General features: G+C 30.3%; 1 protein-coding gene across 1 annotated transcript; it reads left to right on the top strand.

The window, feature by feature from the left end:
• Positions 1–342: 342 nt before the first annotated feature.
• LOC120091322 lies at positions 343–6217 on the top strand. Its single transcript, XM_039049305.1, has 3 exons — positions 343–539; positions 3343–4574; positions 5778–6217. Exons 1-3 carry the CDS (start codon positions 446–448, stop codon positions 6108–6110), a joined length of 1659 nt encoding a protein of 552 aa, XP_038905233.1. The 5' UTR covers positions 343–445; the 3' UTR covers positions 6111–6217.
• Positions 6218–11069: the final 4852 nt, after the last annotated feature.

The raw sequence follows: 11069 nt of genomic DNA, 5'->3' as shown, positions 1-11069 counted from the left end.
CTCCATTTCTACAAATTAATCATAGAAATTTTCGTCTCAATCTACCCAATGGATAAAGGCTAAGACATAATCATGATAATCATTAATCAAATTAACATTATAAAACTCACGTTGTAATATATTATTAGTTTCGAAAGAACATACACAAATAAGATAAAAGAAGCATTTTTTATTTTTAAATGAAAAACAAGATGAAAGAAGAAAGCAAGAGGAAGGTCCCAACTTGGTGTAAAAGAGAAGTCAAAGGTTTGTGCAAAGCATTTACATTGACATACACAAAGATTTAGTTAGTATATATATGGCTTACAAACTCTTGCTTCAAAGACATAGCCTTCCATCTCTTTTCTCTTAATTGCTTCTTTCATAATTTTCTTTTGTCTTCTAAACATTAGACAGAAATTGAAAGCTAAAACAAGAGAAATAAGAGGTTTTAGCTGAGAAAATAATGGGGAATAATGGATCCAAGAAGAACCACAACCAAGCTTTGCCCATTGAAACCACCTTCAACTTTCCTTCTCCACTTCCAACTTTTCCACAAGGTTTTATTCATCTCTACTTCTCAATTTTTTATTCTCTTATTATTTCTCTCTTTGGAGTTCTTTTTTCTAATTTAAGAATATATATATATATATATATATTGAAAATTTCTTTTCAATTAGATTATTTAACTTCCGTTCAATAATCGTTTGGTTTTTGGTGTTTTGTTTTTTTACAATTAAGTCTATAGACACTATTTTCATCTCCAAAATTTTTTCTTTTGTTATCTACTTTTTATTAATGGTTTAAAAAAATCAAGCAATTTTGAAAATTGAAAAATAGCTTTTTAAAATTTGTTCCTGTTTTTGAAATTTGACTAAGAATTCAACCATTTGTACTTAAGAAATATGCAAATTATTGTAAGAAATATGGAGAAAATAGACTTAATTCGAAAAAACAAAAAATAAAATGAACCTCGACCATTCTTTTTTTATGAAAAAACGTTCACACCCTCTCTCTCTATATATGAATTCATAATTTATCCTTTTTTTTCTTGAGATTCAACTCTAGTGGGACATAGGAGAAGGTTTGGTTGGTAAGAGAAAATAGGATAATTTTCTTGCTTTTTGGAAGGAGGGAGCTGGAAGGGTAGAAAATTCAACAATACCTATTAGGTATAAATATATAATTAGTTGGAAAGAGCAAGAAAAAATTGGCATATGTTATAGAATTTTATTAATACTTTTTTTTAAAAGAAGCTTTTAGTAAGATAATAAAAAATATTCATCTCGTTTGTGTCAACATGTAAGTAATTTGATTTGAACATATATCATCGATTAAAAAGTTAGATATTCTGATATATCCCAATACATCTAGAGATGTCCACGGGTAAGTTGGGGACAAAAAACCTTCCTCGTTCCTATGCCTATCCCCTATTTCAATCTCCATCCCAACAAAGTTGTCCAAGGGATCAGGGCGAGATTCTCGGTGGAGAAAATTTTCCAATTTTTTTTTAACAACTTTTAAATTATTTATGTTCAATCTTGATGAAAACTTATTAGTCAAATACAATGTTTTCTTTTCAAAGAAAAATTTATAATTTTTTCCAATAAAAACAATAATATTTTATGTATAAAGATATTAGATATATTTAAAATTTAATCTCATAATTTTGATTAAATTTTAAATATTACAATTCTAGCCTTCAACTTAAATATTATAACATTCATGACTATCAAAGTAATAAGATTTTAAATATTTAAAACGTACCTATCTTTAAATATATTAAAGTATGAAAAAGTTGAGATGAAAAGTAAAAAATAAATAATTGTTAATCTCATTAATTTTGTAATATTATATTATATATATATATATATATATTATATATAATAATGTGATTATATGTATTACAGAGAATATGAATTAACAATAATAGAGCTAACTTATATGTAGAATGCTTAAACAATTATAATGCCATTTTTTTGAATAGATATAAAAATAATTTACCATGCATTCGTATCTTGTTACAAGTTATAACTAAAAAAATTAAAAATAAATCAATTTTTTTCAAAAAAATATTTTTGACGTGACAATTGTCAGACAGTACAGCGCAAACAACATCAATTTTTTTTTTTTTTTTAAAAAAGTAATGTGGTATGAGTTAGTTTTGTTAGAAGTTTTATTTTAGATAATGACAATTTTCTCCTTCAAAACTATTCAACTTTGAAGTTTTCAACATAATAGTAATTTACTCATCATATTTCATTCCAATTATCTTCTATTATTATTTATATTTTGATGATACAAATTGACTTTATAAAAAAGACATTGTTTTCGTTGTCATCTCATTAATTTATTCAACTTGTTTTCTAGTATATATACAAATTTAAATATATAAAAAATAGTTTTACAAAATTAAATAAAAGCAAATATTTATGTCTACAACATGAGCCACATGTAATAATTGACTAAAATATAAAACTCACTCTAGAAAATTGTAGATCACAAAAATATTTTTTAAACCATTTTAACTAAGAATGTGTGGAGAGTGCCAAGACCAAACCTTCCTACATTCTTATTTTAAAATAAAATATAAAGATTAAATTATCATTTTGGTTCCTATACTTTAGATTTCATTCTATTTTAGTCTTGTATTTTTAATTTTTCAAATTTTAGTCTCTATATTTTTAATAAATCTCAAATTTAGTCATCGTATTTAAAATAAATCTTAAATTTATCGATCAAAGTTAATATTAATTGATATTGTTAAAAGAGTTATTATAATTTTATGCAAGAAAAGATATATTTTCACAACTTAACAAGTAGAGATCAAAATGGAACAAAAACCTATAATATAGGGATCAAAATGATATTTTAACAAAATATAAAAAACATTTAAAATTAAAATTTAATTAATTAGAATAAAAAACACATCGACAAAATTTTAAGATTAATATTTATTTATGGCTAATATATATATATTATTTTTCTACATTGAGGATTTCAAATTTTATGTCAAATGAGTTATACTTCGATTAAACATCCAACATAGGTTTTATTCTAGGATAATTGTCTAAAAATATATTTTAGTATTCCATTTTTAATGTAAAAAAAAAAAAAAGTTGTAATTTAGTATTTACTATCTCAAAAAACAAATGGTAATTTACTCCATTTCATGAAGGAGGAAAAAAAAAAAAAAAAACTCACTCCCTTTTCAATTGTATAAGTTTCATGAATAAATTTTTTAAACGATGAAATAGAAAGATTTGAACCTTGGAAGTAAAAATTCAAATACTTATTCAATACAAAATTAAAAAATAAAATAATAACATAAAATCAATGTAATAAAACCATTGCATTTTGCAGGCAAAAGTGCCTTTGCCGGAGGCGTCATCGACCTCGGCGGCGGACTGAAAATTCGCCGGATTTCATCCTTCAACAAAATCTGGACCACCCACAACGGCGGTCCGAACAACCTCGGAGCCACATTCTTCGAGCCTTCTCCTCTTCCTCAAGGTTTCTTCTCTCTTGGCCATTATTGTCACCCCAACAACAAGCCCTTCTTTGGCCGAATTCTCGTTGGAAGAGACGACTCTCCTGCCGGCGACGTCCTCAAGAAGCCCGTTGACTTTGACCTCGTATGGACCAGCGAAAAATCCAATATCAGACGTGACACCGACGGCTACATCTGGTCGCCGACGCCCCCGGACGGTTACAGAGCCGTCGGACACATCGTCACCACTTCGTCGGAGAAGCCCTCCGTCGACAGAATTCGATGTGTCCGTGCAGATTTAACCGAGCAATCCGAGAAGGAGACCTGGATTTGGGGACTCAAAGATTCAATCGACGAAAATGGATTTAATCTGTTCAGTTTCAGACCCACAAAAAGAGAAATCACAGCGACGGGAGTTTCCGTGGGGACGTTCGTCGCCTTGCCGGCTGCAAATTCTCCTACGTCATTGCTCTGTTTAAGAAACTCTGCTTCAATTTCTGCAGCAATGCCAGATCGTTCTCAGATCTTTACTCTTTTCCGAGCTTACGCGCCGTTGATTTACTTTCATCCCAAGGAGAAATTTCTGCCGTCGTCAGTGAACTGGTATTTTTCCAACGGTGCCCTGCTTTACAACAAATCCGACGAGTCAAAACCCATTCAAATCGAACCAAATGGAACAAACCTCCCTCAGGGTGGCCAAAACGACGGAGGGTTCTGGCTGGATCTTCCCATCGATGGCGGTGCAAAAGTGAAGGTGAAACATGGCGACTTACAGAGTTGCCAAGTTTATCTTCGGATAAAGCCGATGATCGGAGGGACTTTCACGGACATAACTATATGGATATTCTTCCCGTTCAACGGGCCAGCGACGGCGAAGGTTGGGATAATCGACATTCCGTTCGGGAAGATCGGCGAACACGTCGGCGATTGGGAGCACATAACGTTACGGATTAGTAATTTTAGCGGAGAGCTATCGAGGGTTTATTTTGCTCAGCACAGCAAAGGCGAGTGGATTGACGCGCCGTCGCTTGAGTTTGAAAACGGCAACAAAGTTGTGGCTTACTCGTCGTTGAACGGCCACGCGTCCTACTCAAAGGCTGGACTGGTAATTTTAAATCATGAATTTAATTTAAATTGCAAATTTAATTAGATTGGATTTAGCTAATTCAATAATTAGACCATAATAATTTAGTTTTTGATTTTTGGTTTTTTATTTTTAAAAATTAAGCCTACAAAACATTTCTTCCACTTTTAAATTTCTTGCTTTCTTGTCTACTTGTTACCTATTTTTTCAAAAACTAAAGCAAATTTTTAAAAGTAAAAAAATAGTCTACAAAAAATTATTTTTATTTTTAGAATTTGGTTAAGAATTCAATTCTCATAATTAAAAAATATGTAAATTATTGTAAGAAAATGAGAGGGAGAAAATTTAGTTTTCAAAAAGAAAAAATAAAAAAAAAACGAAATGACTACCAAACATAACTTAAATTAAGTTTAGACATGTCTATTTATCACAACTTTAAGAGAATGTTTAATAAGTACTTGAAATTTTAATTTTGTGTCAAATAGTCAAGCCATTCAATTTTCAATTATGTGTTCTCTAGGTCACTCTATTTTCAATTTGTATCTAATAGGATAATGACTTAGTCAACATTTTTTAAATTTATTGATAATAGAATAATTAATTTTTAATTTTTTTTAATATGTCAAAGATTTATTGAATACAAAATCAATAGTTTAAGACATATTAAACATTTTAAAATCACAAATCTATTAAAAAATTAATGTTGAAAAATTAAACTTATAATCTAACCTAATTTAAATTTATAATGTTTTGAATGTTGTTCATTTTTACTCTTTCAATTTTAGCTTTACATTGCTTGGACTTTTCAAATAGATCAAAATAATTACATGTTTAATAAGTAACTAAACTTCTAATTTTATGTCAAATAGATCTTAAATTTTTTTTTAAAAAATAATCTTCAATAGGTCATTAAAATTCCAATTATGTGTTGTCACTATATTTTTAATATGCATCTAATAAATCAATGATTTATGTAACCTTTTTAAAATTCACGGTTACTTTTCAAATAAATCAAAATAATTATCAAACTGGACCTTAAGGTGTGTTTATGCATTTTCAAGTGTTTAATTTAAAAAATAAATCATTTTAAAAGAAATTAGTGTGTTAAATAACTACTCAAACAACTTATTAAAAATATTTAAATAAAAATGATTTTTTTAAAGAAAATTTTTTTCACACGTGAATTTAAATGGGTCTTTAATCTTTTCGATCATGTTTGAACAGGTAATGCAGGGTGGGGGAGAGATCGGGCTGAAGAATGAGATGGCGAAAAGTGGGATGATGTTGGACACCGGAGTGAGCTTCGCGGAGATAGCGGCGGAGTATTTGGGAGAGGTGGTGGCGGAGCCGGCGTGGGTGAACTATTTCCGGCAATGGGGGCCAAAAATAGAGTACAAAATAGCAGATGAACTAGAGAAGGTGGAGAAATTGCTACCGGGGAGGCTGAAAGAAGCTTTTAAAGAATTTGTGAACCGATTGCCGGATGAAATTCTTGGACAAGAAGGACCCACTGGACCCAAATTGAAGGATTCTTGGAATGGAGATGAACGCAGTTAGATGATGCTTCTAAATTTCTATTCATCCATGCCTGTCAATGCTTTTTTCAATGTGAATTTGTTTCATCAAATTACAATTTGACATTAACGTCGTATCGATTTAAATTCTGAATTTCTGTAACGGGATACAAAAACTCATAATTTAACCTAGAATAAAAAACGTGTCTCTCTTAGACATCTAGTTAAAAGATTAGAAATTCAATATTTAAATGAGTTATATATATTTTAAAAGTTTAAGAACTACTCATTGTTACTTTGTTCGACTCGACTCTCGGTTTACCAAATAAAATTGTGCATGTGGGAGAGTATTAAGGGAAAAGAAGAATATCAAACTCATAATCTAAAGTGTACAAAAACACCTACTCACCAACTTGATCAAAGCGTTTTATGAAATAATTATAATCACTTATTATTAGATATGTCCAATTTCTCCATAGGGACAGGGTCCCACGGTCGGAGTGGGGATTCCCCGATTAGGCGGGAAATGGGGGAGGGAGTGGGGAAAAAAATTCTCCGTGAGCTAAACGGGGACAAGGACGGGGAATGCACTCCCCGTCCCCGCCCCCGACTCGGGACTAATTCAAGTTAAGCTAGAATATAATTTAACCTAGAATATAAAACTTGAACGTCAATTAGGTTTCCCGTTCCCACCCCAATTCAAGTTTTCCTAAATCAGACCCAAGTATAAATCCAATTTAGGTTCATGGTAAGTCCAGGGTTGAACTCAAAGATTCAGGTTAAGCTAACGTAGACCTTGCGTTATAGCTGTTGTAGAGATTTCCTAAATGTATGAAGGAATGTGTTATTTACACTAAGGTGTTGTGCTTGTGCAAGAAGATACAAAATAGTTGAGTAGAGAATGATAGGTCGTGTGGAAATGGATTTTAGTGCAAGTGGTATGCGTCGATCTAAGATGAGTGTACACGAACTAGAATGTGATGAATGAGATGATTTGTTCTTTGTTTATACGTTAGATTTTATTCAACACTTCTCAATGTGAATAACATACAAAACCTCTCTAGGATACATGCAATAAACACTAGTAAGTCTATCTCTAGATGTACTAGGCGTTCTACTTGATGCGGGCTTATTTATTCTTTCGAATAGTCTAAGCTAAAGATGCTTTTACCAGTTGATCAAGTTGGCTTAAGCGAATGAAATTTTGCATGAAGTACAGATGCATCCAACATAAACAAGAAATAAACAATGACAAAGTGTGATGGATCAAATATATGAATTTTATAAAGAAGCAGATTGTTTTTACAAAAGCAATATTTAATCAGATGAAAGTACGAAAGCGATAAATGAGATGAAAGGAACTGAGTCAAGCCGCAGAGTACAATCTCTTGTATCTCTTTGGCTCAGTTCTAGTTGTGTACAATCACTTGTATAGGAATTGGATGAAGTGTCTCTCTCAAGCTCGGCTTCCTCCGCTCCTTGATCGGTGGTAATGGTGGTTCTCTTCCCTTCTGCTCTTTTTGGCACCACAACACAACTTCTAAAGATCTAAACTACAACTATGCTAATACTGAGAGTGAGAACTTGAAAATTTCTGAACTTCGAACTCTGGAGGGATTTCTTCTCTTTATAGGCGTTGGTCATCTCCAGCTTGGTGATGGATAACATTAAAGTCCATGCCCTGGTCAGCCGCTTGACACTCGGAAGCTTTTCAGATGCTGCTTGCTGCAGGTGCTCATACTTGCAAATGGTGATTTGACACAAACAGCCCGAATCAATGAATCTTCTTTGCGTTGAATCCCTCCGACGCATAGCCCATGCATTAGAACTTTGCCTGTGACACTTCTTAATCATACGTTAGCCTCTTATTGAAATCCTGCAATATAATGTGTTAGTGCCACAACATTTTAGTAATAAACATTCTTTTGCACAAGTTTGTTAATGTTTGAGTAATTCCATGCGTTTCTTCTAAAAATGAGGAGAATTTATCATTAAAAACCTTAGTTGTTCCTACTTAAGAGCCAAAATAACTTGTATTCCTACAAATTATCACTTCCTTTTACACAAAATGAAGTTACAAAATTTTAAAGTAAATAGAATGATTATTTATTTTGTAATCTTAATAATTAATGTAGATTTCTTGAACAAAAATGTTATATTGCAAATAGCATAAATCTAATTATTTAAGATAGTTGGAAAAACTAATGTACAACTTGGTCGTGCATTATAATTTGTTTTTCTTTCGATCACATTTTGTTTTAAAATGTGAGAATTTTATATCAACAATTGATTTTTCTTTCAAGTTAGGCTTTCCAAAAAAAAAAGTAATATAATGTTTTGAATTATTAAACAAATACCAAAGTCTAACAGACCATGCCCTTGCAAATAATCAAAAGCAAGATAATATTGCCTCCCAACATTAAATATAGTATGAAAAATCATTGAAAGATGATTGGTTATATTTTCTTCAAATTAATTTATGTTCTTCATATCATCACAGCTCAGCTCATCTTTTTCAACATTATTCTTTTATATGGTTGGATGATATCCATAAAATGTAGATATTTTTCTTTGGGTAGTAATTGCAAATTAAATATAATTTTTTTTAATAAAAGTATTTTAAAAGAATAATTATAAAATATGTTCAATTTCAACCTTTCAATTTTATGTTTGATAGATGTGTGAATTTTTTTAAAAAAATATTTATGTATGATACAAATTTAAAATATAGGAATCTTAGGACACAAAATTGAAAATTTTTAGGATCTATTAGACACTTTTTAAAGTATAGAAATTTCATGGATATAAGACAGGAAGTTCAAGAGTCTATAAATACGTTTTAAAATTTAGGTATCCAACTGTTATACACTTTTGAAAGTTTAGGAACATATACAAATTTAAAAGTTTAGGAACTAAAAATGTGTTTGGTTTAACTTTTCAAGTGTTTGATTTTGAAAATAAATCATTAAAAAATGAAGAATTGGACATCAACCATTCAGAATAGCTTTTGAAATATTTTTAAGGTGTGTTTTGAACCATTATTTATCAAAAGAAATTAAAAAAATATTTTTGTGTTTTGAACCATTCTTCATCAAAAGAAATTAAAAAAATATTTTTCAAGAAAAATATTTTTTTTTCTCTAATCTCAATTTAGGCCTTAAGTATACTAAATACGATAAAATAAGGGTAGTCGAAGAAAAAAAAATTAGGCAAGTGGGAAAATTTGATTTTAAATGAATTTGTTTTTCCAATCTCAAATAGAAATTCGAATGAATTTATAATCGAATGGTGTGGATTATAATGTATATACAGGAGAATGTATTTGAATTATGGTTCATTTCTAAATTTGAAACTTTTTTTGTTTAACTTTTCAAGTGTTTAATTATAAAAAATAAGCCATTTTACAAAAAAAGAAAAAAAATTGGAGTACTTACAACCTCTTCAAGTGGGTATTTGGCTCACCAACATGAGTTGAGTTGAGTTGAATTGGTATAATATATAACTCATTGTTTGGCCCACCAACTTTAAATATTGGTGGAGTTGAATTGGTATATTTTACCAACTCACCCTAACTCTCTCTTCACATGTTTTCAGTAGTTCCACCCATCGTCCACTGTCATACTCCGAACTCTGACAACCATCTCTGATGATAACTCCGACCTCCGACTACAAACTCCGATGAAAACCACCTTCGATGATCACCTTTGAGCGAGCAACTCTGACGACCAACTAAAGGCTTCGACAACCACCTTCGACAACAAACTTCGACAATCAACTCTAATACCATCTTCATGCGACTAAGTTTAGGCTCCTACAGTCACCTCCGACTACCATCTCTAGCAAAAATCATATTTGGTGATCAACTTCGATGATCACTTTCCCTCGCCCAATTTCGGGATTCGAAAACCACCTTTGATGACAAACTTCGACAACCAACTCCAATACACCTTCATGTGACTAACTTTAGGCTTCAACAACCACCTCCGGCTACAAACTCTAGCAAAAATCATCTTCGATAATCAACTTCGACAACCACTTCCAACTACTATAAGACTGGTGACTGTTAAAATATATTGTAGGGTTGTTGATTATATAAAAAAATATTATTTTGTCTACAGTAAATGTAATATTTATACGTAATGAATTCATATATCAAATGAGTGTTAAGAATATTTAGACGAAAAATATGTATGTAGTTGAAAATGTAACATATATTAAAAAAAAACCATAAAATGATTTTTTTTCTGGAACATTTTCCAGTAAGAATTAGTGAAAAATATAGTTTTTTTTTTTTTTTTTATGATCCTCCAAATTTAGAAGAAATGAAAGTGAAACTGTTGAAGAAATGTGGTGATATTCTATTGATCGTTACGATGATGGGAGAGATTTAATTAAAAAATAAATGACATAGTAAAAATATGAAGCAACAATAGGAAGAAAAAGTAAAAGAAGAAGATGATAATGAAATTCATGGAGAAAAGGCTAGAAAGTTTTTATTTCTCTTTAGTTTCTCATTTTATTTAACCATATTTCTGCAAGAAATGTACGGGTTAATTGTCATTCATTTCCCAAAAAAGAAAGAAAGAAAGAAAGAAAAGTTCTAAAAATTAAAAGAAAAAAAATTACAATTCATATTTTATTCAAACAAAGATGGGAAGAATTATTGAATAAAAAAATTTCAAAACAAAAATAGTAACCATAAAAGTAGATTATTTAAAGTTAAAAAAACTGCATCAAACATTCACATGTATGAACTCAACTCTGCACCTTAAACACAGACATATAAAGTATACAGATATATGAACTCCACAAACATATGAATTTCAGACATCCTATCTCAACTCAGCGCTCAATCCTAAATAACTTTTGAAACAATCTCAAAATTTATTTTAAACAACTTTTTTCCAATCTAAAGAAGTACTAGTTAGAGAAATTCTATCGATGATATTATTATTAATATTATTCACTCTATTTTTTCAAATTCTAAATTTAGATATGGTAA

Source organism: Benincasa hispida, chromosome 11 (genome assembly GCF_009727055.1).
Source record: "Benincasa hispida cultivar B227 chromosome 11, ASM972705v1, whole genome shotgun sequence".
Lineage (NCBI taxonomy): Eukaryota > Viridiplantae > Streptophyta > Magnoliopsida > Cucurbitales > Cucurbitaceae > Benincasa > Benincasa hispida.
The sequence above is the reverse complement of the archived record's forward strand: the minus strand, read 5'-3'. Positions and strand labels throughout refer to the sequence as shown.

Coding starts and splice junctions, on each gene's coding strand:
- LOC120091322 (XM_039049305.1), top strand. CDS start 446: ATGGGGAATAATGGATCCAAGAAGAACCACAACCAAGCTTTGCCCATT. Junction 540..3,342: donor ACTTCCAACTTTTCCACAAG/GTTTTATTCATC, acceptor TGCATTTTGCAG/GCAAAAGTGCCTTTGCCGGA. Junction 4,575..5,777: donor CCTACTCAAAGGCTGGACTG/GTAATTTTAAAT, acceptor ATGTTTGAACAG/GTAATGCAGGGTGGGGGAGA.